The sequence below is a fragment of the Sturnus vulgaris genome, chromosome 14 (genome assembly GCF_052056855.1).
Source record: "Sturnus vulgaris isolate bStuVul1 chromosome 14, bStuVul1.hap1, whole genome shotgun sequence".
Lineage (NCBI taxonomy): Eukaryota > Metazoa > Chordata > Aves > Passeriformes > Sturnidae > Sturnus > Sturnus vulgaris.
Window position 1 is genome coordinate 12,100,003 of NC_142256.1, and position 26,223 is coordinate 12,126,225.

Below are 26,223 nucleotides of genomic sequence, written 5' to 3' on the forward strand. Positions count from 1 at the left end.
GTGTGTATCTAAGTGGTGTAGCAGAACACTGATCGTTTTCTCCTGGATTATGGGGACTTCGTTCTACTCCCCATCCCTGTCTTCTAGCTCAGGGTGCTGGGTACCTGGAGAAAAATTGTTTTTTCTAAAAACTGAGGCCAAGAAGGTGTTAAATGCATCTGTCTTTTCATCATCCTTTGTCACTGTGTTTCTCCCCGAATCCAATAAAAGATGGAGATTATCCTGAGCCTTTCTTTTCTAATGGGTTTAAAGGAACATGTCTTATACTCTGCATTTGTGTGTGCACTCTACAGTGATGGAGACTGTAAAACCTGAGCCCTGCTCAGCCATGCAGTGTTTTTGCCTGCTGAAGTTGAGAGCAAGTGTGATGCTTTGCTTGGCATTCACACTGCTTCAGCCAGACCTGCAAAACAGCTGCCTTAAATTGCAGCTTTTGGAAATATCCTTGAAATTAAAAAAAAAAAAAAAAAAAAGAAAGAAAAGATGAATTATCCCCCAGCAATGAGTTTCAATAATGCTGTGTTATGAGTGGGGCACGTTTTACCTGCAGCAAATCCAGGCTGTGGGATTTTATGGGGGATCAGAAGCCTGTGTCATGTCTGTAATGCAGGGTCCCCCCTGTGTCCCTGTGAGGTTCCCTCGTGGGAGCACAGGGGACTGACCTGCGAAGTTTCCTCCCCTTTGAAGTGTCTGGAGCCTGGCTGAGGGTCACTGCAGCTGCTGGCAGCTGGGGATTTAGAATTCCTGCAGCCAGCGCTTTCTGAGGAATATTTCAGAATAAGCAACTACTGTGGGAGCTGGGTGGGAGAGATTTTGGATGTGTAAGACTTCTTTTTTACAAAGTTTTATTATTTCTTGCATCTATTAATAGGGCAGCAGGAGTCTCCATATGCTTTTATAGTCCCTGTTGTGCTTTCTAATGGATATATGCAAAAGCTCCAAGGCGCATAAAATAGACACTTTCAGCCAGTTATTACGATAAAAATTATGTGCATGTCATGACCTTTAAAGCAGTGGGACTGTGTGTGCGTGCTCCTCTGATACACCACTGTTCTCCATTCCTTTCTGAAGCCCTTCTCACTGTAGGAGGTTTGCATAGGAGCTTGGAATATTTTTCTAATCAGCAAAGAGTCTTTTGGCTCTTATGATAACTGGCAAAACACAGAGGAGTGAGAAAACGGAAGAGTGATGGCTTTTTCTAAAGGGAACTAACAGAGAAGAGGGTAAAGGCAAATGGTGAAGCACAGCATGAAAATCCTGGCACCATCTCCACTGCTGTCAAAAAAACCCACTGGTCCAAAAAATTCTTTGTGCTTTTTGAGGCAAAAGCTATTCTGGTGTTCTTGAGAATAAAGAACGGGGGGAAAAAAGTTTTATAATCCATGTGTCATCTTTAAAGAGACTTTTTTTTGTTTGTTTTAAAACTTTTAGTAATAGTGCAACCAGGATTTCATATAGTGCAACTGCTCTGCTTGCAGAGCCCAGTCTGTGTCACACTTGCTGTTGTCTTGCCTGGAGAGCTTTGCCATCCTCTGTCTGGGGGTGAGGGAGGCAGGGTTGGAGGGGCCCTGTGTCCTTGCACTGCTGCTTCCCTGGCTCTGTGCTGTGAGGAAGGAAGGATTGCTGTCACCTGGGAATGCAGATGGTTGTTCTTGGCTTGCTGGGACAGTCCTGGTGTGAGTGTCTGGAGCTGTAGACAGAATGCTTCAGCAGATTGCCTGGGAGGTGTGCAGGCACCAGATGGGATGGAGACACTGTTTGCAGAAGTATATCAGTAATTTCTGCTCTGATCACTGCTTACTCCACAGCTTTCTGTATGCTGGGCTGGCGTGCAGCAACAGCACTCTGTCCTTCCAGGCATTCCTGAATAGAGTGCACCCAGGAAGAAAGAGCTGGAAGTGCTGGAGATGTGATGGTCTTAAAAGCTCTTGAGAAATGCAAGAGGTTATTCAGGGCGAGCAGCAAGGCCTGACATAGCTTGTGACAGTGCTGATACTGAACTCCTGTGGAGATGTGTCAGGCCATGCTCAGCTGCATTCCAGCCTTAACAAATGGGGGAAATAACTCTTAGGGCTTTAAAAATTAAACATTCCCTTTAATTATTGAACATGAATAATTTTCATGCAAATTGAGCCAAGATGTGTGTTTCCAGAGTGACAGAGTTGAGAGCAGTTACGTCGTGGGGTGTCAGTGACCTGTGAACTGAAAGGCTGTTCATTAATTTTAGCATTTTATGAATAGTACCCTGGAGGGTGGGACACTGGCTGGTAGAGCAAGCTGGCCAAAGACTTTAGTTTGCACTGCTGGCCTCCCCTTCTAATGCTTTAAGATACAAGCTGGTGTGTATGTAGGTATGTTGTCCTTCTATAATGGGATATGGATATTTTGGAAGCCTCCTGATGAGGAGGGCTATCATTAAAGGAATAACTGGAGGGGCTGTGGGGGCTTCCCTGCCCACCTTGTGGAGGAAGCGTGGGCTGAAAGTCCTAAAGCCTTTGAAGGTAGAGATGGGAAAATGCACTGTGGTTTTTCCTAGCAAAAATGACAGTCTCTGTCTAAAACTTGAATTTCATGGGACAGTGTGGGACAACCTGATGTGTATGGGAGTATTCCTGGCTGGGCACCCCCAGGTGGATATGACACCACTGGCTCTCAGCATTGCTTTGGACAACAAAACAGCTCACATCCAGGGCAAAAGAAACATTGGATCTGCAGCTGAAGTGAGCTTGGTGCATTTGGGAAAACTGCAGCACTGTGGGGCCTTTTCCTTTGAGCACACTTGGTGCAGGGTACCTGCTCGGGGTGGAGTCAGAATATTGTCTGTGATTAAACTCCTATAAATATTTTCCTTTTCATAATGGAATGTCAGCATTTACTGTTTCCTGATTTTAAACACTGTACAGTTTGTCAAACATTTATCTCTGCCTTAAATTAAGTCTGGAGATAGAATTCCTGTTAATTTCAAATCAATATGAAAGGGGGGGAGAGAAAGAAATTACAGTCTAGCCCATTTCTTGAATCAATATTTTCTTTAAAAGCTGAAATGTTAACTAGATCATAGTGGGGTTTTTTGCCATTTTGAAATGTAGTTTCTGTTTAAAGAATTTATGCATTTCCTCTGTAAATTGCTGATGCTGGTGTTTTGCAGCTGGCACAGCTGCCAGCAGGTGTTTGACCCAAGGCAGGCAGGATGGGGCCAGCCCTGGCAGCAGTGGTGTGGTGAAACATTATCCTCCCTGTTTCTGAGCTCACCATCTCTTAATAACATTTTTTTTGTTGTTATTGTTCTGTTTTGCAGAAGCCTTCGAAATTGTAGTGCGGCATGCAAGAAACTTCACCAACAGCATGTTCAGGACCTACTACCAGAGCATGGGGCCCAAGGCTCTTAAATTTGTTGGAGAACTCTTTACTGACATCTCACTGTATATACTGGGCTCTGACATCAGTGTCAATGGCATGATCAATGAATTTTTTGACAGTTTATTCCCTTTGGTTTACTCTCACTTGATTAACCCTGGCTCCCCCGACCCCTCTGTGGAAATGACCGAATGCCTGCGGGTGGCCAGGAGAGACCTCAAAGTTTTTGGGAGCTACCCAAAGACCATGATGACACAGGTGTCCAAGTCCCTGCAGGCCACACGAGTCTTTCTGCAGGCCCTGAACCTGGGCATCGAGGTGATAAACACAACGGAGCACCTGAAGTTCAGCAAGGACTGTGGGCGGGCGCTGCTGAGGATGTGGTACTGCTCCCACTGCCAGGGGCTGCTCCTGGCCAAGCCCTGTGCCGGCTACTGCAGGGCTGTGATGCAGGGGTGCCTGGCGGGCGTCCTGGAGATCCATAGCCTCTGGAAGGAGTACATTGGGTCTCTGGAGGGGCTGACCAGAGGCATGCGTGGCATCTATGACATGGAGCACGTCCTGCTGAGCCTGTTCTCCGTGGTGCGCGATGCCGTCGTCCACGCGCACAAGAACGAAGGGAAGCTCTCGGCAGCTGTGAGTAACTCTGCACTTCCCCAAGCTCTCTGCTATGCCCTGTACACAAACTCTGTCTGTCCCTTTCTTCCTGCCAGCAAAACCCAAATGTTCCAATTACCAACCCCTTCCCACCCCCTCTGATCTTCCAAAATAACTTTTGGTAGCGTTTGAAACTGGTGTTTGCAAGGCTTGGGTTTCTGTTAAGGGCTTTGCTTCTTTTCAGGTTTGTTAGAGCAGAAGGGTCTGGACTCGCCCTGGAGTGTGAGGTTGGGAGCTGAAATGTCCCAGCATCTTCAGTTTTCCCCGAGTGCTGTTTTTGCCCTGGGTAGCTCTGAAAGGCTGGTTCTGCTCTCCAGCTGTCCCCTGCATCCTTTAACATCATAAAAACGTACCTCCAAATAGATGCCAAGCAGAGATATGTGCTGTAGCATCCCCTGGTTTACCAAAGAAGAGCTGATTCTCCATCTTTTAGTAACTCGTTCCAGTTTTGGGCTGCATTTAATGAGATGCTTTCTTATTTTTACTTGACTCTTTTGAAACACGTTGTGGGAATTTCTGAGCCTCCTGAGAAACTGAGGCTATCTTGTTCTCAAAATCCTGCTGCTCCCTTTGAACACCAAAGACAAATGTAGTGTGATAACACATGCTTATTCTGCAGAGGAGATTTTTCTTGGGATACAACTGAGCTGCTCCATCTAGGTAGGGAGGAGTTGGGGATGGGGCAAAGGTGCTGGAGTGTTGTAATGGTTTGCTTAAAGCCAAAGATGATTAAAATCTGACACTGTTTCCCTGTTAGCTGCTTGTTCCTGCCATTCTTGACTCCTGTTTACAAAAGATCTGTGTTTATGTAGGTCACTGTACTACTTGCACTGTAAGTAACTCTTATCTTTTTTAGGGGGGACCATAGAAATGTATCAGCTTATGGGCTTTGAGCTGTGTGGCACTAAGCCAGCAGCACTTTGTGCTGTTCCCTGTGCTGGCTTTGCTCAGCCACCACACTTGTGCAGGCTGTCAGATGATGTGGTGGCACTTGGATGTTGGCTCACATGGAGCAAGCTTTCTCCACTGTTCAGAAGGGGTTTGGGGACCAAATCACACCGAGTTGGATGCTCTTGTGTTGCAGTGGCCAGGAGGACTCTGTGGCTGGGCTGGGTGTTGGTCACCTGGGCAGGTGGGCAGCATGTTCAGCTCCAGGGTACAGTGCAGGACGTTGGCTTCCAACCTGCCTGAGTCCCTTTCTGCAGAAAATCACTGTTTTACAGCAGCCTGCCAAGCACTGCCTGTGCAGGGAGGTTCCAGCTGATGGTCAGGAGCAGCAGCTCTGCTGCCGTGGAGCCAGGGGAAGTTGTTCTCCCATCAGCCAGAATCATCAGTCAACCCTCTCTGGAACAGCAAAGGAGCAGAGATATAACTGTAGGTTTACCTTGAGTTCAGGTGAGATGAAGAATTCATATTACAGCTGATAATGAGAGAAAACCCAGCTCAACTCTAAGCCCCGTTAGCATTTCCAGGGCAGTAAGAAACAAAACTTTCTTCTATATGTAGAGTGAGCCTGTTTAATCTCAAAGGATTCATTGACATATCCAGCTGTGAGCAAAAGCACCCAGTGTGTTTTGCATCAGTGAACCCACCACGCTTGTAGGTGCTAAGGCAGAGCATTGGGCACGTGGGCTGTGTGCCAGGTTTTGTGAGCACAGACCTGGGCATTGCTGCAGGTCCTGAAAGGAGCAGTGTTTGTTCTCCTACATCTTTCTTTTATTGGCACAACAACAAAAATGCACTTTTTCTTGGAGATGTCCCTGTATATAGTGAACAGACATGACTGTCCCTTATATTACTGAATATTGACACCTTGATCTGTCTACAGAGAATGTCTTTGTAGGAGGACAAGTAGAGGGAGTGCCACTAAAGTCAACACAAAGCAGTAGAGCTGCAATCTGCCCATCCTCTGCCAAAACAGAACATAAATTGACTTCCTTTACAGTACAAAATTACTGAGCATTACAAAACCATTCAATGCTTTTGTACTTGGTAAAGCTGTTGGAGTTCATTACTGTCATGTGTAGCTAGGTGCTTACTTAAACATAACTCCTGTTGATTATTTAATACTTCAGTGATTAGTTTATTTGCTCTAGAGACATTTTTGTGTTATTGGAGTGAAGAAGAAAAAAATCCAATCCAAACAAGCAAGTTGCCTGGCAATTGTCACCAAAAAAAGACCACTGGGCTATTTGAAGTTAGTTTTTAAAACACTGATATTGCTCAGTTAAGGGTTTTATGTCAGACCTCAGCCCAGAGCAGCTTTTTTTTTTTTTTTTTTTTTTTACAAATCAGAATTTGAGCTGTTCAGTGGAGAAATAAGGCAATAATGACACTGACAGTCTTAACTACAGTATTGCAGAGGGCTGACTCTAATAGCTGAACTGCATCAGGACCTGGGGTAATCTCGGGTAAATATCTTTGTAAGAGATCATTTTGTAAATGATTGAATACAAGTTTTTTTATTTAGCCATGCTATGATGAAAGTTTCTCTGTTAAACTTATCAACACATATTGAGTTTCAAAGAATATACCTGGAAGCAAACAGTTGTATTTACTGTTATTCTGTAAATATGATTGTTTTTAGACCCTGTAGTCATACCAAAGTATTAAATGCCACAGGGATTGTCTTTGAAAATGTGGATTTTTACACTTGGTCTGGCTTCTTATATTGACCTCTTTTATTACTGACCTTGCCCACCACTGCTTCTGTAGGCAAAGTACAGTTCACCTGCGTGGTATTTAGAATAATGACAGGTTATTTAATTGTCATTAAAATCCTCCAGAATTATGGAAAATTTATCTTCCATGCCCATAGTGATGACACCATGAATAACAACACTGCTGCAGTTGCCTGTCCTTTGGGCTTCCTTTGTTTCCACAGAGTTGGCAGCATTTCTGCAGCAGTGGCTTTCCCTCCTGGTATTTCAGATCCTCAGACGTGTTACCTGACTGAGCACCTTTCCTCCGTGTGGTTGTTCCTTATTCCCCCTTGCCACCCACCCCCAGGCTGGCTGTGGGCACTCACACACAGACCTGGACCCATCTGTAGCTTGGAGCAGACCTGGGCACATGAACCTGAGCTCCAGAGGTGTTGCAGATCCTCCAGGTAGGTTTCTGAGGAGCTCTGCAGTCCCCAAGGGGAGGAAGTCATACAGCTGTAAATCTGCTTTTGGAAACTGTGCCTCCAGGCATGCATTTAAATGGGAGCCTGTGTGTTGTTCCTGGTCTGTAAACAGCAGTGCAGAAGAGTGAATTCAGTAATGTGGCAGTAAACAGCTCCCATCCCATGCCTTGCTTTAGTAGCTAATTTGTCAGCCGTGGTGTGTGCTAGGGCTTTATTATTTCTACAATTTGTCTGCTTAAAAACTTCACCCCTAAAACCTGCTATTAAAATACTTTATCAAGGAGGCTGAATCTCAGGGCACACTGGGAAAAAAATTGCTGTCTAGGCCTATATCTATATTAATTTTCTAATCTCCTACCTTTTCCCTGGTTGAAAATCTGCCTAGTATGTCCACCTCTTGTAGGTATTTTAATCATGAGTGTAGGGAAGAATGATTTTAGTCAGTCTGTGCTTTTTGCTACAAACCAAGACAACTGGGAGAGATGCAGTACAAATAAGCTTAAAAAAATATTCAACCCCAGCACCTCCAAAAGTTAATGCTTTCTCTGTTATTGGAATTACAAGGGAGACAGTCAGGGGTCTTACATAGGTAAAAGTTGATCTCTTCTGAGGTTAGAATCATGGAATGGTTTAGGTTGGAAGGGACCTTAAAGATCATCTTGTCCTGGCCCCCTGCTATGGGCAGGGACACCTTTCACTATCCCAGGTTGCTCCAAGCCCCATTCACTCCCAGGGATGAGGCAGCCACAGCTGCTCTGGGCACTCTGTGCCAGGGCCTCCCCACCCTCACAGGGAAGGATTTCTTCCAAAAATCTGATCTAAACCTCTGTCAGCTGCAAGCCATTCCTCCTTGTCCTGTCACTCCATGCCCTTGTAGTAACTCCCACTCTCTTGGAGCCCCATTAGGCACGGGAAGGTGCAGGAAGGTCTCCTGGCAGCTTTCTCTTCTCCAGGCTGAACAACCCTAACCTCAGCCTGTCTCCATAGCAGAGATGCTCCAGACCTCTGATCAACTTTGTCACCCTCACTCCAACAGGTCCATGTCATTCTTACTTTGGGGGGCCTTGGAGCTGGAGGAAGTACTCTAGGTGGGGTCTCACTAGAGTGGAGCAGAGGGACAGGATCCCCTCCCTCAACCTGCTGCTACCCAATTTTTGATGCATCTCAGCTGCCCAGCTCCTGCTGCTCCCCTTGCAGTCATTTGTGCAGCTCTACCTGCAGAGCATTGCCTAGAAAGGAAGGAGCAGGGAGCTCAGCAAAGTCTTTTTTTTCCCCACTCAGAACTGATGTCTGAGTTTCTAGAAAATCCTATTAAATTGCAAAATTAACTGGAGCTTTGTTCAGCCACTTGCACTCGTCAGAAGGAGGGAAGCAGGAAGGTGCCAGTGCTGTATGGGAACAGCCTGCAATTCCCAATGTGCTTGTTCTGTGAGCAGATCCCTGCTGCTTTACTTTCCTGCAAACACCTTTAAAAGACTGTTTAGGTCTGGGTTAACTGGGTTATCCAGCTGTGCTGCTGGAGGTGATGCCATTTCCAGGCTGGGTTTGATGTTATCCCGAAGCTGAAGGGCTCACCTCACCTGGCTCAGGGACAGTGCTTGGTGTGAACCCAGCTCTGATGGCCTTGGGAAGCCTCAGAGTCAGGAAAACTGGACCCTTGCTCCTCTAGATTTTTAGGGAATCTTGGCAGGGAGTTCATGAGCATGTTATAAATATAATCAGGTACTTTTGGTCGATTGTAGCACCACGGAAACATTGCTGCAGTCTGTGTTCAAAATAGCAGTTCCAGCAGATACACAGGGTTGAAAATCAGGAATATGTGAATAAAGGGGCTTTTGGCACCCAGGAATGAAAATATCACCTGTTGCCATACACGGTGATTTAGTACATTTGTCATCACAGTGATGCCAGGCTGGTTTTCCCCAAATACTGCCCGGGAGCTGCTTTTGGGGCCACCTCACCAGGTGACTTGCTGGAAGCTGCTTTGCTCAGCAGGTTGCACTGGCAGGGAGCTCTGGTGAGTTTTCCTATCTGCTAATGGATTTTTCTGTCTGTACTAGAGCTGGCAAGAGATTTGTGGGGAAAGCTTTGAAATTACAGCGCTGTTTGCAAAGTCCTTCCCTCTGAGACGCCGAGATCAGTTTCTTTGTACTTTTAATGTGGGTTGCTTTTTGTTGGCATCTCTCCTGGGAGAGTCAGCTGGATGTACAGCCTCTGTATTTTCAAGTTCTTTATTGGCAAAGTTTAATCCTCAGGCTATTCTCTAATACTCACTGGTAGCTAGCTCCATTTTTCACTTAAAGCTGGAAACGCAGGTGAAGTTCTGGTTTTCAGTGATCTCAGACCTCCTCAGAACTATCCCAAGGTGTGTGTATTGTGTATTTTGTTATCCATTTTGTGATAGGCAGTGTAAGGTGCCTGATAAGTTTGTTAAAGCAAGCATCTGTTCCCCCTGCAGGATGAAAATAAACCTTATTATGAGGGCAGTATCAGCAGCATTCCCATTCCTGTGAAAAGACCTTGGGAGTACTGTGATTAGTTGTCTGAAGAGGTTTCAGGTAGTAGAGATTTTCTGACACTTGGGGAAACATATGGCAAAGCTGAATTTCAAGGTGTTGATTTTGAGCTAGAAATCCCCGAGTTGGTGGCTTGGCTGGTGCCAAAAGAATAAGGGCAAAAGTTATTCATGCCTGCATTTTATAACCCAGTATCAACTGTTTTGGCTGTATCAGCTTTATCAAAATATCAGCTATTTTGGCACACTGCTGCAGGACTTAGATCTCTGGTTTAGTATTCAAATTTGCAGTAGCAAATTAGGGGCCTGCATCTCATTCTTGGAAGGGACTTTGGCATGAATGCTCTTGACCATCACTTGCCTCTCCAGGTGAGTGAGACTCAGGTTATTCTCAACCTAGAGAAAGCTTTACCTCTTGCCTGACCTGGGGAGGGAGACCATTGGTGCCACAATTAATTAATTAATTAATTGCTAGTAAGAATTTTGCCTGTGAGGATGCAGGGTAGCACATCTTTGGTCAGGGTTGTTCTTTTCCAGTGTGGGCAAAGTGGCAGGTGGTGTTCCCTCCTGCTTCCCTGGCAGGCAAGGCTTTGAGTCAGTTTGTCACTGGATTGGGTCTGGATGAAGCAGACTGAGTGTGTGGGGCTCTGCAGAGCTGCTGGGTGGAAGCAGTGGCCACTGATGCTCAAACCTGTCACTGCAAAGACAGAGGAGTTGGCACTGAACATCAGAAGAGGTTTAATTTAAAAATAGCATTTGATTTTGCTTCTATTTGTAGATTTTTATATTATACTCTTCTTTTATTTCTCCATTTGTCCTTTTAACTGAACATGTTCTGGCCTCTGAGATATGCCATTTCAAGGGAATTTGCAGTGAGGCCTTTTTAAAAATAAAAAGTAGAAGGTGGCTGCTGACAGTGCCCCTTCCTCCCTGCATGCACACACAGCTGCACGTGGAGCATCCTTTGGCAGCGTGTTTGATGTCCAACACAACTTTGCACTGAAGATCACTTGAATCTCTTTGTTGACTTCAGTCTTGAGGCAGATCACTCAGCTGGTGGCAGCTTCATCCCCACTACTCTGCAGCTTAAAAAGAGCTTTTTAAGGCTGCTGCATTTTATGGGTGGGAATATCTTAGAGCACCCACTGAGCCTGGCTTGATCTCCCTTCAGATCACATGTTGGCTGCATTGCAAGTGAGGTGCACACAGGTTTGTGTGTGATGGGATGCCTTGCATCTTCTCCAGTCTGAAGTCAGACCCAGCCTAAAGGCCTCATGCAGATTAATTACTGGTTCTGTGTTGCTGTCTGTGTGTCCCGTGGCTTGGAGTGTTCCTTGTTTTAGTGGAGGAGCTAATTTGTTGTTTTGCAACTGGCTCCCGAGTGTTTAAAAAGATATTTGGTTCTGAGATGCCCTGGCGTCAGTACAGAGAATTCCCAGAGTTAGTGGGGCAGGATACAGTCCTGACAGCTGGAAAAGAGGGTGCACAGCTTTGCAATGTTTTGCAGCTTTCTTCACTGCACAGAACAGCTTCTTTTTTTCTCATGTCTTTTTTTCTTTTTCCTGGCTCCCATCACAGCTGGCTTGGACAGCTGGACCTGGGATGCTTTGGGATGTAGGAGAGGAGGGAGCTGGTGGTCGTGCCATGCAAAGCATTGCAGGAGGGGATGTGTGAGCTCCCTGTTCCTTCACCTCTGAGCTTCAGGATTTGAAATTTCAGGCTGTCTGATTTTTTAATAAATTGTAATGGTCAAGGACATAATGTGAGGTCTTAAAATAAATTGGATTTAAGCAGAAAGAACCTGAGTTTCATTCTGAACCAAAGATCACAGCACCAGAAAGTTCCCTCCGGGTGTCTTGAGGCTTCGTCTGCATCAAGAACTGCAGGAGAGGCGCTGGCCAGGGAGGAGCTGCCCCTGTGAAAGGGGAGGGCTGGGACACAGCCCTTTCACTGGGGCTGTGTTTGCAAATGAGCTTTGCAGCTGAACTTCCTTCTGAGTTAAACCAGCCTCGTGCTCTGGGTGCTTGCTGAGATTTAGATTCGGTTTACCTGAAGGAGGCTTCAAGCTGGTGTGTGACAAAAACAGGAGACTGTGAAGTGTGGGCTGATCCCCCTGGCTTCTGAGAAGCCTGCAGAGAAGTGATATCAATGGCATGAACTGCCTTTATTCTTATTTAACTCAGTCCCTCCAGACATGCCATGGCCCTGTACACTTACTGTGGAATGGTGGAGCTGCCTGTGGAATTCTCTGTTAAAACTGCCCACACATCTTTCTTTTACCAGAGAGATTAAAGCCCTGAGCATCAGCCCTGCAGACCTGGCTCCCAGATTGCTGCAGCCTCCTGCAACCCCTATTAACATAGATGCTTTATTAGCAAAATACATTCTGGCCCATTTCCTTTCCTGAAGATTTTTATCCTTGCTTAGACCCGCAGCTTTGCAACACCAGAGTTGTGCTCACCAATATCCATCTCTCTGTGTGCTTTTTACACTAAACCCTCTTTTGGCCTCATTATCCGTGCCTGCAGTTTCCACTCCGGCCTCGGTCCGGGGTCATTCCCCGGGCATCCTTCATCTTCACAGCGCTGAGTTTACTTCCAGTGACAGTAACCCCCGTGAGTGTTGCTGCCTTAAAACCAGAACTATCTCTCCCATTAGCAATGCTGATGAATGAGCCAAGAACAAACCAGAAACTTAAAAGCGACCCTCTGCAAAGCAGGAATAGTGCCCAGAGCTGCCCGGGCGGAGCAGAGGTGTTTTGTTTTGTGCTGGAGAGGATGAGGGGCTGGGTTGCAATGAGTGGTTTGCTTCATTTTGAATTCTCTGCCTGTGTATGGTGCTGTGAATTATATCATTTTTGCATCTTATTGTAAAGTGGCTTTGAGGTACCAGGCATGAAAGATGCTAAATAGGTTTTGCTGGGAAAAAAATTTCGACAAACAATTGAGGTGGATTTTTCATCCATCTGCTGCAGCAGTGCTGGGTTCTCACTGCCTTATCAGGGTACTGCAAAAAGAACTGGTGGCCTTTTCCATCCCTACATGTTGTGTTGCCCCACTAATGAGCCCCCCAGGGCACGGAGCCTGCTTTCAGTAGGTGAAGTTTGCTGCTAACTGCATTATTCTTCCAAAGATTTGTTTAAGCAAGAGCAGGCTGGCTGCAGAAAGCTGTGCTGATAGCCTACAGCTACTTGGGCAGAGTTATTTCTGTTTAAAAAGAAAAGAAAAAGCAAAGCGGCTGTTGGCAAATTTTGCAATTCTTTATGCAGGTGTGTCTTTCTAACCTAATCACTTTTCACACCCAATTCTCTTCATGCTACTGGCAGAGGTTGAGAGAGGATGCTCTGAGCAAGTGACCTGCAGAGAACCACCTGGAGAGCTGCGTGGTTGCTGAGGATGACTTGGGGGTGACTGATGTGCTCTAAGTTATGTCTTTCTAAAGCTTATTAACTCCTGGATTGCACATATTGATCTGTACCACTGTACAAATAAACCTCATGCTGCTGCTCTCCAGAGAGCAGAGTGCAGGTATTTCTGTAGAAACCCAGCTGCCTGTGCTGATGCCCAAGTCATCCATCCTGTCTCCTCCCTGAGGGATGGCCCAAGAGCCAGGGAGCAGAGGGCACTGGGGCTGCAGGAGGTGATGCTGGGGTGGCTCTGATGACCAAAATGGCACCAAGAGCTCAGTGCAGATGGGCCCAAAAGGGTTTGCCCAGCAGAGACTAAAAAACATCCAGGAGGGTCATCTCTGAGCCTTGCTTCATGCACTTCCCATTGTTTGGAGCCAGAAGGAAATTTAATAACTCTCCACTTGTAGATTTTGGTGCAAGATGTTCTATCTTGTCTTTTATGAGTTGGGGAAATGCCCAGCTTGCAACTTGCAAGGTGGGTGGAAAGTAATGACAATAAACAAAAATGCATTACAAGTATTTTGTAAATTTTTTTCCCCATCTAATGCTTCTCCTACCTCATTTTGGAATTATTGTATATCAGTTTATTGGAATTCACTTCTCATAATCAAATACTAGTCCTCCGTTTGATGCTGTTAATAAAGGTGTTGTGATAAAGTCGAATTAATTTAATTTCTGTCTGCAAAAGCTATTGTTGAATGAGTCCCTTTAATACATTAATCAGACATATAGCATTGTAACAAGGTTAAAAGTGCACACCGATTTCCATTTTAAAGATATTCTCAATCAGGCAGAAACTAATCTAACGTTGTAAGTCATTCTGTAATTCAATTGTTCTAACTAGAGTACATGTAAAAACAAGATGTCTTACAACAAAGTCTCAAAAAGCCCTGCAGATATTTATATCTTTATAGAAAAGAATGATTTACATTTTCAATAAGGCTTATTTGTTTTTGGGGAAAAATGCAATTCCTTTATTGAGCAAAAATCTAATGGGAGCCTTTTTACCTTGTTTGCCATATTTTGGGTATATTATCTTGGTGCTGACTCTTAACTGGATTAGGTTAGGCCTGACTGTCAGGGAGAAAAAATTGCTATGGATCTGGTAGCTTCAAAACTAAGAAAAAATCAACACATAAAGTGAGAAAAAAAAAAAGAAAAAAAAAAGAACACAGGGCCTTCCCAAGCCTTTTGTTGGCCTTGAATGGATTCATTTTACCAGCAGCTAATCTCTGCTGCATGGAGATATTTTTACCATTTTCCCTTATTGATAATTATTATACTTTTCTTTCTTTCAGTGGGGAGCTCCATGGCATGGCCATGGGGAAAGCCTCATGCCCCCTTGCCAGGAGCTGCATAACAAGTGAGGTTGTTCTGAGCTTTGCTGGGAAACAATTGCTTGTAATTTTTCTGCTGAAGAAATTCAGCAGCTGAACTGTTGAAGTGATTTGCAGAGTTTTGGTGGCTCCAACCTTGTTGTCTTAGCAGAAACTGGTGCTTGGAAAGAGAAAGGTGGATGGAGGGAGGAAAAAGTTGCTGCTGGGGGATTATTCCTATCTGAAGGTTAAAATAAGTAGGGTGATAAGGGCTGGTGAGTACCAAACCTGTTGGGGTAGGAAGGGTTTCCATTCACCAGAGAAAGGGAGAAGGGCATTTTATAGCAAAAAGTACTTAGTGGTGTAAAAGCCTTTGGGATGGTTTCAGTATGAGCATTTATTGAAATCTAAATCTGAAAAGCTGTGTGTACCTGTGAGCATGGTCTGTGCAGGCTGCAAAACAGCATTGCCTTTTACCTGCTTGTTTTGATATCACCTTTTACAGCAGATTTAGTGGTAAGCCCTGTGCGCTCTATTTTAAATAAATATTACACTTGCTATTGGATTGCTGAAAGAGAGAGAGAACTAATTAAGGAGATGGGATATCATCGGTAAATTTTTCTTCCCTGAGATTTTATGAGCAGTAATTTGAAAAGAGCCATATTAAAGTCATTGAGGAACAAGTTAATGCTGCGTTTCTGAGAATATTGCCCTTCTACTCAAAGATTATATTAAAGAATAAACAGTGTACAGTAGCTAATTGCTAGCTGACACATTATAATGGCTTTATACTTCCAAAATTGAAGCGGTCTGGTTTAAGGAAAAAAAAAAAGGGGAAAAGTAATGCCGTAACTTTTTAATTATTTAACAAAGTATTTCTCAAAGAATAATTGAATCTGGGCTCATGGCTGCAGGGGGGAAGAGAGACTGGTAGGTATTGACCACATTTGCAACCCAGCTGACACGGCTGCTGTTAAATACCCTGTTACAGGCTCTGACTCTGGCTTGTGTTCCAGACTGATGGCAGGTATCTGTTTTTCCTCTCTAAATTAAGCTGCTAGGAATTTATTTCTCTCGGATTGTTCCTTTCTGTAGTGCCGTAGGCACAAACATGGTGCAACATTAAAACCCACAGAAAACTGCCAAGGAAACCGATTAACCCATGGAAGGAAAATAACAAGCACATGGCAATTGCCTGGAGCTGTTGTGCTGCCTGGCTTTGCCCAGTGAGGGTTTTTTTTAAGATCTTGGTACAAGCTGGTGATCCCTCAAGCCAATTCCTTGTTTCTCAGTCTGTTGGGATGAGGTAAATTTAATTGCCTGCAATAGGAGGATCTTCTAGGGACCCATAGTAACAATTGTGCATTAGAGCATGCACAGAATGCAGTTGCATAATTAAACTGTATTTAGCATCCTTAGCAGAAGTGGGCTTGGCTACCTTGAGTCCTGATTTTCTGTCAGGTTGGATGAATCACTGCTAATGTTGAAATCAGCTGTTTGAGTTTGGAGCATCTTCAGCTTCCTGGGGGAATCATTCCCAAAGGCAGGGCAGCAGCCTGGGGTCAGGAGCAGCCGTGTCCCCTGCCTCTGCTGTGCCACCTCGTTAGCCATGAAGCTAAAGTGGGGCTTCAGCAGGAGATGGACCCTGGTTACTGCCACGTTCTGCTCCTGAACCTGGCTTTAGTCAGTCTAATATGTTCTGGTTTTCTCTGGATTTTGCTCCATCTTCTCTTTTGCTCTGCTTCCTTCCAGGCAAGGCTGACTTCTCCTTCCAAGAATAAAGTCTTAGTTTGGTTGTCTAAGGAATATCAGATTGTGCAGATCTAACTTAAAACCATAATAGTGCATTAGTATGCTACAGGGCCCTGTTCCAGGAAATGTCTCCACATGAGAAAACTGCTTAAGTGTGTGCCAAAAATTAAGCAAACCCTTTTTTCTTCACTCTCCCAGTTGGTTGGCTGGGTTGAGTCTGAGCCCTGGCTCCACCCGCCCTGTGGTTTGCTGCTGAGGTCCAACCATCTGAACTGAAATACCAAATTCTGTGTTAAATATGGAATTAACACGAATACTGGAGGGAAAGGCTGACTTGAGAAGTTGTGCTTTAATTATGTGTCATGGATTATAAAGACAGAAGGAACAACTGTGATCATTTAGTCCGACTTCCTCTCTACCTACAAATAACAATAAACAGGCTCTCACTGAAACACAAAGCTGCTTTCTTTGGTGGATTAAACACTCCATGCTGGGGACGCCAGAGAGAAGAAACATCTTGTTTGCATTATTTTATGTAGGTTTGAAAGGGCTTGCCTCAAGCCGAGGTCACGGTTCCTTTGAGAGAAAGGGCATCCTGGGCTGGGAGGAGCTGGGTCAGTGCAAGGGTCAGGATGTGGTGGGACACTGGAGGTGCCTCGTGTGCTGCAGCACGTGTGTGGTACACTGGCCACCACATCCTCCTGGGGACAAGGTGGCACGAGCTGATGGGAGCAGTAATTGGAGCTGCAGTGGTTGTCCCTTTCCAATTTAAGGAACGTGAACCCTGATGCTGCAGAGGGAAGTGCAGGTGGAAATAATCCAGCTTCATCAATGGGCACCAGGGATTGAAACCCACAAAAAGTCCTCGTGCTCCTCGCTTGTGCTGGTTTGAAAGCAAAGCCAGTGAGAGACTCTAAGTCAGAAATACAGTTTAATAGAAAAAAGGAGAAAGAATAAAATACATGCAATAGTGCAAAAGAAAACCACTGACAGAGCCAGAATACAACCTGACACCCCCCTAGTTAGGGTGGTGGTAGCAGTCAGGATGAAGTGTTCTTGTTGAAGCAGTGATGCTGTAGAAAGGTCTGGTAGCTCTTGTCCTCTGGAACCCAGTGGGTGAGGGCTGCCTTGGTGTTCCAAATCTCAGATTTTGTCCAGGTAGGAAATGTTTGGCTCCTCCACCTGGCTGGAGCATCTCCCATTGGGATGATGGAATTTTATCAGTCATGCAGTGGGACTCAATGGCCCATTAACAGGAGACATCTCCCTGGAGGAAGGATGGGTTGTGGAAAATAAAAAGATCACTGCCCCACCTGGTTTCAACAGATGGTGATAGAATACAGACTTTTGGGCACATCTTTATGTTGTAACCTAGGACACCACTGCTCTGCTGAGCTGATGCACCTTTGCCCTGATGCAGTCTCTGGGGTAGAGTGATGGTGTAACCACACCATGTGTCAGCCCTGCCAGCTGCTGTGTCACCTCTGTCACATGAGCACACGTGGCTGTGTGTGGGGCACATCCTGCTCCTTGCCCTGAGAACCAGTCCCACCAGTCCTCTCTGGGCCCCGTGTTTCTGCTGTGACACTGACCCTCTGCAAAGTATTTGGTGATCCTCTGTATGAAGGATGGCAGTTGGGATTTAGAACTAGATGATCTTTAAGGTCCTTTCCAACCCAAACCATTCTAGGAAAAATTAAGTTATATTTACTTTGAAAGATGCCTCCTTAATGCCTCTGGGGTTCTGTAGCAGTTTGAAGGACCTGGTCTTCAAACCAGGTGGTGATGGCCTTCAGCACAGCCTGGTCTGGTGGCTGCAGGGTCCCTGAACATTTGTAGCCCATGTTTGCAGCATGTGTTGGGCGTCACTGTGGGCACTGGTGTGACAGGCACTCTGTTATTTTAAGCATTAGTGTTTGTGTGCATTTTACACATTATAGCGTTGCATTATTTAAGGGTGATGCATTATTAAACGTTCTCCTCAGTGTGGAGAGTAGGTCACTTCCTGCAATCCTGTCTCTGCATGAGTGAGTTGGGATGCTGTCTCTTATGTAATCCTTGCAGTCTGAATAATCGAGCTCGTAATAGTGTAGAGCTGATTAATAACATTTAGTACTCCATTAATGAGGAATTTTTGTTGGAGTGTTCATTGAAGACATCTGTGTTACCATACTCGGTTTGTTCTTTCTGCTTGAGTGCCTGGAACCAGAAGAACAATCATTACTTAGTTAACAATGATGTGCTTCCTAAAATAAAGGCTTGTAAATTCATTTTTATGCCCATAATCACATTTTTCTGCTGTGAGAAGAATGGGGGAGCTGGGAATTGTCTCTTTCCCATCTTCCTGACAAAATGTATCTAATGATTAGAAGCATATAATAAGAGTGTTTGTCCTAGCCAAATGTTTCTCCACTCCTGCTAATCAGCGTTCCTTTGAGAGCCGGCGCCCGTTGTGGAAGGCGATGCAATCACTGGGGCAGTGTGGCAGATTTAAATCAGTAATAAAAGCCCTGGGGAAATTAACAAGACAAAACATTAACCACAGACTAAACATTAACATATATTAGCATTTTTATTACACCTGTAGAAATGGTAAATGTGCTTGGTTACTACTATTAAAAAGTTTATGTTCTATCCCACATCATCTCAATGTATGTTTTTGGTTTAAGCCCTTTAGAATTTAATTAAGCGGAATTCTGTAGCAGCACTTGAGTAATAGACTTCAGATTCACTTTTATGGTGACTTTGAAGATAAACGGGGCACAAATGCAATCTTTATAATGCTAATAAGACTTGTGATGTGTAGTGGAGCAGGTTGTTAAAAAGAATTGGGGAAGAAGCACCAATTCAAGCTGCTGCCTTACTGAGGCTTTCAGCCTCACTGGTCAGACTGGGTTCCATCACTGGAGGATGCTTGGGATTTAGTGGGCACCATTTGGTTCCTCCAAAGACAGCATGTCTGTGGTCTCTTGATGTTCTGTCTATATTGTAGCTAATCACCCTTTCAGAAGCTGTGTTCAAATCAATTATAGTAGTTAATCTCTCTTCAGTTTAATGTGTGGCTTCTCCCAAAGGAAACTCACAAATAGGTATAAAATGACTTATGTGAACTCCAGAGAGCAGAGGAGATTGTGGGAGGAAATCTTCAAAAATGAGGCCATCCCCTTGAGGGGAAAAAAATACTGTGTCTTCCTGGAGAATGAATCTATAAGCAGAAGAGTGCATAGAAAAGACAAATGGAAACTCCATGTAAAGTTTAAGCAAAGGTCAAATGCAGCATACTCTCCTTTAGAGCAGAGTGGAGCTCCTGGGCTGAATGAGAAGTGGCAGCAGCAGGTATCTAGCAGTGTCTAATGCACTCTCTTCTTGTCCAACAAGAAACTGATTAGCTACTTTTTTTGGTCTTTTTTTTCCCGCCCTTCTAAATCATCTAGAAAATTACCTTTAAAATGTTCTTACTCCTAAAAGCAAAGCTCAGATTGGCACTGAGGATCACAATGTGCTGCTTTCCAGTCCTTTCACCCCTGGATTTCCTTGCTGATGTGCAAGGTAAGTTGTTTTTGCCCCGTGTGGCCATGCTGCCTCGTGCCTTGGCAGCAGAGTGGCTTCATCAGGAGCCTCAGGGGTGTCAGCAATGCCATCCTGCCATAGCCAGGCTGCTGCTGCCCTCCATCAGCTGCACAGAGGCTGTGATGCCTGGCACAGGACCTGCTGCTGTGGTCGCTATTTCTTTGATAATTACCCCCAGTGATCCCAGTTTCTGTGGGCTGGCAGGTGCTCACGTGGATCAGTGCTGTGCTTTACACCCGTGCATCAGCTCAGCCGTGGTGGATGTGGTGCCTGGCTGCTCACAGTGCATCGTTCCCTGCAGTCCTCAGGCACCTCTTATCTTAAATTAATGGGGAAGCGTTAAAGTGGGCTGATAGTGCTGCTCCATTAGCCTGGTCCCTGTGCTCCTCTCAAATCAATGTTCCCTCTAAAGCAGAGCCACTGCAGCCCCCAGGGGTGTTGGGAGCCAGCTGCTGCTGCTTCCCCATGGGGCAGTGCCCAGGAGCCCTGCCCTGCCTGGCTCTGGGGTCTCCCTGTGGCTGGAATACACAAGTGGAATTGGGGGTAGTGGTCCTCAAAAGGCAAAGTGTTCCCCTCGTGGCTTGGGTCACACTTGCATGGACAAGGTTAATTAAATCGGGTAATTAGTGAGTTTCTTAATGAGCTGGGGCAGGGAAATTTTGCTTGGGCTGTTACAGTGTTGGTGGCTTTGGGGGTTTGTAAAAGCTCAGGGCTTTGGGAAGGTTTTGCTTGCCTGGTGTCCCCTTGCAGCAGTTTTTCAGCGGCCTGGCAGATTCTTTTAAAAACAAAGTCCAACTCTTGTGGCCTAAAAAACACACTGGCATTTGATTTACTTAGTCTTTTTTTGTGGCTTGATGTGTCAAACTTCTGCCTATCCTGAATTAAGGCACAGCTCTAGCACTAACTGTGCTTTAGATAAGTGCTGGTGTATATTAATGGTCCCCTGGTAGCATGGGGAGGCTGAGGAGAGCCACTGGTTCTGTTCTGTCCGTTTGCTTTGAATTTCACATTTATATTTGTGAGGTGGGAAGAAACCACGTATTAAACACTGTTGTTTGATACAAGTTTGGCAAGATTAGAAATGCTCCCTTCCTTTCGTTCTCCCTCTTGCAGACACAGCACCGTGCTGGGGAGCTGACTGTCCTTGCTCCTCCCAGAGCAAGCAATACCTGGAGACTTGAATCATCACACTTGGTTCTCCTCAAGGTCTGAGCTTGTATCTGTCCCTTCTCTGACTGCCCTATAGTGGGATTTTCTTTTCTTTTTGGAATGTCCTTTACAGTGGCAGTGGTTAGGAAGAGGCTGGGAAGCTGCATTCCTGAGCCTGCAGTGCGGACTCAAAAAGAGGGAAAGATGGAAATAGGATTTCTGAGCTGCTGTCCTAGGACTGCTTGTGGCCCAGCAGACTTTGGCAGATGGTTTGTGAAATCCTTCCCTCCCCCAAAAAGTGTACACGAAGCAGCCGGCCCCTGCAAATGAGCAGGCAATCTGTTACTTCTACTTTCACTCACTTTATTTTAAGTTCAAATCTCAGCCGTGTTTTTGTTTGACTAAAGGGTAACAATCATTTCACTGTGACTTCACAAGATGGGCTGCAGGGTTGGGCTTTTTTGCTGAAAAGGTTAGTTGGTCCTTGAATAAATAAATAAGTAAAAACTTGGTGGAAAGTTTGAGCAGTGCATCTTTCCATCTGTGAAGATTTCATCTGCTGTCCCATGTCACAGCTAACACCATCCTGTTTGTGGTTCCATCCCACACAGAAGGGACTCGGTGATCAATGATTTTAACTTGATGATCAGTTGTTGAACTCGATGGCTGCAGAGGTCTTTTCCAGCCTTCTGGATTTGATGACTCTTGGAGCCTTGGTACCCAGGAGCTGTGAGGATGCAGCTGAGCTGCAGCTCCTGAGCAGGACTTGGGAGCAGAGGGGCTGAGCTCCCTCCAGTGCTGGGTGGGAGATGAAGCATCCCCACTCTGAGGGTCCCTTTGCTGTCTGGAGCTCTCGGGTGCTGCCGCTGTTCGCGCTGTCGCTCCCGCCCTCCCCTCCCATTCAGCGCCTCTCTGCATCCTTGGGAAAAAGCCTCCATCCTGGACTTGCTCTTCTCTCAGGGTTTGATGGATTTTGCCGGCTGAAAGCTGGGCTTTGGAAAGGGATTGGGGAGATTTTCACAGAGCTGGGGAGAGTCAAAGGGAGTTACCACAAACGGCAGGTTAAAATATCTGACCTTTTCCCACTTCTCCCCTCCACTTTACATGTCTGTGCAGAGTGTGGGTGCAGCAGTGCTGCTTTGGGGCATTGCTTCCTTTATATACCCACTGTCCTGGAGCTTTCGTGTGTCTTGTGTTTCCCTGGAGGAGGTTTCATGGCAGGTTTCATCTCTGACTTGGGCAGAGGAAAAGCCCACAGACCCCCTGAGCACCCTGCAGGTCTGCCCTCTGCAGGGTCAGTGGCACCAGCCAGTGTAGAGAGAGCATGGGACACCCAGACCCATTCCACAGTGTCTCAGATCCCAAATGCCCTTCTCCAGGTCTCCCACTGTCCTATGATTTCCTCCTCTTCCTGTCTGCTTGCATTTAACCTGTAAATGTTGTGAGAGGGATGAGTGCTGACAGAAAGCCCAAAAGGCAAAGAAAATAGCCCAAAATGTGATCCATTTTCTGAATATCTCCCTCCCTCTCTTTTTGAAGCCTGCCAAATGATTTATGGAGGGCAGTAGGGCTGACATATTCTTATGCAGAACTTGGTTTTGGCAAGGCAGAGAGGAGGCACAGCCAAGGGAGGACAGAAGAGGAAAAACCAGGTAAGATGATGCAGAAATTGCTCCCCTGGCAGCTGCAGGAGGAGCTGCTTTGGCAGAGGAAACTGCAGGTGCAGAAGAACCAGTGGCAGCATCTCTTCCCACCGTGATGTGAACAGAAACTGCAGTGCCCAGCTCCCAGGAGGTTTCTGTTTTACTCTTTGTTGTATGACAGCCTGAGCAAACAAATTGTGCTGCTCTTGATAATGAAAGAGGTGACATTACTAATTTATTTGCCCACCCAAATGTAGGATGTAATAGAACAGAATTAATCTCTTCTCTTTACACATCAGATGCTACATCAGTAGCTTTGGGTGTGCTTTTAACCTCTGGTGTGCAGCTTACTGGGATTGCCTTGATTCAGTGTGGTGTGGAGATAAATGAGGTGCTGCAAGGAATGGGCATTTTATGGGTGTGTGGTTGATCCCAAGCATGGATGTGGGTGGTGGGATGAGGCTCTGAGAAGATAAGGCTGGTGTTAACTGTGGTGCCTTCGTGGTCCCAGCAATCAGCCAAGCTCCTTTCACAGCCCAGCATGGACGAGTCTTGCAGGAGCAGCACAGGATGGATCAAAAGGAGACTTTCACAGTGGCACTGGTGCCACAGGGGGACAGATGTCTCTTGGCAGTGTCCCAGAGAAGGAAATGGTGGCAAATCCATCCGCAGCAGGGGCTGCAGCAGTGGCCAGTGCTGGGTGAGTCTCGGGACAGTGGCCATGGAGAGAGCTTGAACGAGGCGTGTTGGATTCCTTCCCTCGCTGCTGCAGCTGGCTCCTGAATCATCTGTATGCTAATGAGCCAATTTGTGCCATTAGCAGAGCCCTGTTAATCAGGGCCTCCCACGATACGACTGGGCTGTGGCCCCAACGCTTGCTGTATTTTAGTCCCTGGATTTTTTAATTAGTAGTGATGTGTATGATGCTCGTCCCTGGGCATCTGCAGTGCAGTCTGTGCAGAACCAGGGTCTTAGGATTTTCCTTGGAAGGAGAGGTGTTCCCTAAAAGTCTGACTGGAGAGCTAGAGTTTAGAGTGTTGAGATGCTGAGGAGTTCAGGAAGGAAGGAGCAGGGAACAACTCAAGCCCCCTCCTGCCAGCCCAAGTTTAACTTGACACAGGAAGATTTGCCTGTCACACCTGCACCTCAGGGGTTTTGATAGCCACAGGGGCACTTCAATGCCCCAACATTTTGCCTGAATCTTCCTGCATTCCTTCCCAGGGGGTGGGTATTTATGCAAAAGCCAGGTTGTACCTTAGGGCAGAAGTTTGCTTTCAGGTGCTTGCTGAGCTATGAGCAAGATGGGGATGACAGGATGGTAGCAGCTCATGTGCAGGTGCCAGTTTTGCATCTCAGCTGTTCCCTGCAGTCCCAGCCCTTCCTCACACGGCTGTGTTTGTGTTTTCCAGATCAGCCGGCTATGTGGCCACGCTCAGCAGAGGCAGATCCGATCAGCTAATTATCCAGAAGACCTTTTCATTGACAAGAAAGTCCTGAAAGTGACTCACATTGAGCAAGAAGAAACTTTGTCGAGCAGAAGGAGGTGAGAATGCTCGGGCTGAGTGTGGTGCCTGCTGGATGGGCTGCAGGAGCAGCCACCATATGGAATGGTCCTGTGGAAGCAGATGGAAAAGCTCCTTATTTCCCTTACCCATAAATCTGGCTCTGAGCATCAGAGCTGCTTTGTAGTGGGCTCTGAAGTGCAATGAGGCGTCTGCATGGGTTTTCTCACCTAGTGCACCCAGGGTAATACACCAAATGCCTTGTCTGGGTTTCTTGGGCACTGCTATAGTGTCTGAAATACTCACAGGTGTAGTTACAGATAGAAATGGTCACTCCAGCCTGAATTGTTACATGTTACACCATGTGTAGGTAAGGGGAATGCGTTTCATACTTTTTGTGTAGTGTTTTATGGTAGTTCAGAGATGTTAACAGCCTTTTACTGAATATTTTCAAAGGAAGCAGGTGCCTCCGGTGCTGGCACTGCACCCTGTGCTTCCTTCCCCATGTAAGTATAAGCTGTAATTAAGTGGTCTCACACTGATGTGAGCAGCATCTCCCCTCTGGATCTGAAAGCACACCCAGAGATACACAGTGCCTTTACTTCTGTCTTGAATAAAAGAAAAATCCCCGTGGAAGAGAAACAAGCAAGCTTGGCAGTTTTTGAAACTGGCGATGGGCTAAGTTGGGTGGATTTCTCTCTGAAGACTCACAGGGCCACATTCTTGATGTAGTTCCCATGAGATACAGCACCAGGGCTTGCATTCCTCTGTTGTCTCAACACGTCGGAGGTTACACAGCCCAGACTCTGACACAGATGTCCTTTGAAGACTCTGAAGGCTCATGAACTCTGCTGAGATGAATTGCATGGGTTCATACCTGCAGGTACAGAGGAATTCCTCCCTGCCCTGCAGGGAGCTCTGCTCCCCAGGAAAGTTTCCTTCTCCCTCTTCTCCCCAGCTCTGCTGGGGTTTGTGGAAGAGGGGCAAGGCAGTGCCTAGGGTGTAAGGGGCTGAGTGCCTGGGGCAGTGAGGCTCCTGCTTGGGGTTTGTCATATCTGATGATCCGGGTCTCACCTCATTTTGGCTTTCCAAATGGTTGGACCTCCCCACTGTTAGGCCAGTGCAGGAGATGGATGTAGGAAGTGGTTCACACAGGAGGTGACTGCCTGAAGCATCCCTTGGATTTGTGCAGGGAGCTATAGGCTGAATACACATCATTTGGAGGAGCTTTGACTCATCAGACAAACGCTGGTTCATTTGCCTGGGCAGTGCCAGATGATGCCATGGCCGGGCAGGGTGTGCTGTGGTGCTCAGAGGCAGGACTGCAGTGATGCTCTGCCTGCGGGGCTGTGGCAGGAGCAGGAGCAGGCTCCTGGCAGCACAGAGCACAGGTTTCACAGAGCACAGGTTTCACAGAGCACAGCCTTCCTTCTCTTGGTGTCGCCTGCCCCCAGCTGGCTGTCACAGGCTCTGGCTGGAGGGAATCCCAAAGCAAGGAGGGAGCTGCACACCAAACTGTCGAAGGCTGCAGGGCAGCTCCCCACAACTGGCAGGGCACAGACATCCCCGGGGGATGCCCCTGAGAGTGCTCCCTGCTCCGGGTGCTGATTCCTCATCATTCCTCCCAGGGAGCAAGAAGGCTGAGCAATAACCCCTTGCCAAAGGGGGAAATGTGCTGAAACCAAACAAGACAACTGTGAGGCAAAGTTTTACTGCCTCCAGTCCCTGCTATTCATATTATCTTACTTTTGTTGCTATTTACCTATTTAAATCTGCCAGTATTTCCTGGTGATGTCTGCCGAGTGTCCCTGAGGGATCAGACCTAGGCTGGAGGGATGTCACATCCCACTCCCAGAGCCTCTGTCACCTCTCTGGCAACATCAGAGATCCCATGGTCAGCCTGGCCCTCTGGACCACTGCTGCAGATCCTTGTTGCTGGGAAGGGAGGGCACAGGGTTGGGATGCAGCCTGATTCACATCCCCTCTGTGTCCTGCAGCTCCTCCTGCCTTCCTGCAACAGAGCCATTCTGATGAGTGTAACCTTCCCCTTTGAATGCAGACTGTGACTCCATGGCCAGCCCAGTGCATCCCTTGAAGTTGTGTCCTTTTGATGGTGCAGCATGAAACAACAGCCTTAGCCATGAGTACAGATCTGTGCTGACAATGTCAGCTCTGGTCTACCACCAAAACTGCCACCTGCCAATGTCAGCCAGACAAAACCCCTGA

The 26,223-nt window shown here is 46.4% G+C and overlaps 1 protein-coding gene across 5 annotated transcripts in view; it reads left to right on the forward strand.

The window, feature by feature from the left end:
* The window catches only part of GPC3 (glypican 3), a 142,371-nt gene that overhangs the window by 62,460 nt on the left and 53,688 nt on the right, over positions 1-26,223 (forward strand). For all 5 annotated transcript variants that reach the window (XM_014885959.2, XM_088173145.1, XM_088173146.1 and 2 more), the window contains 2 exons: positions 3,299-3,993; positions 23,905-24,038. In XM_014885959.2, the coding sequence (XP_014741445.2) occupies positions 3,299-3,993; positions 23,905-24,038 (829 nt within the window). The remainder of the gene's footprint in view (positions 1-3,298; positions 3,994-23,904; positions 24,039-26,223) is intronic.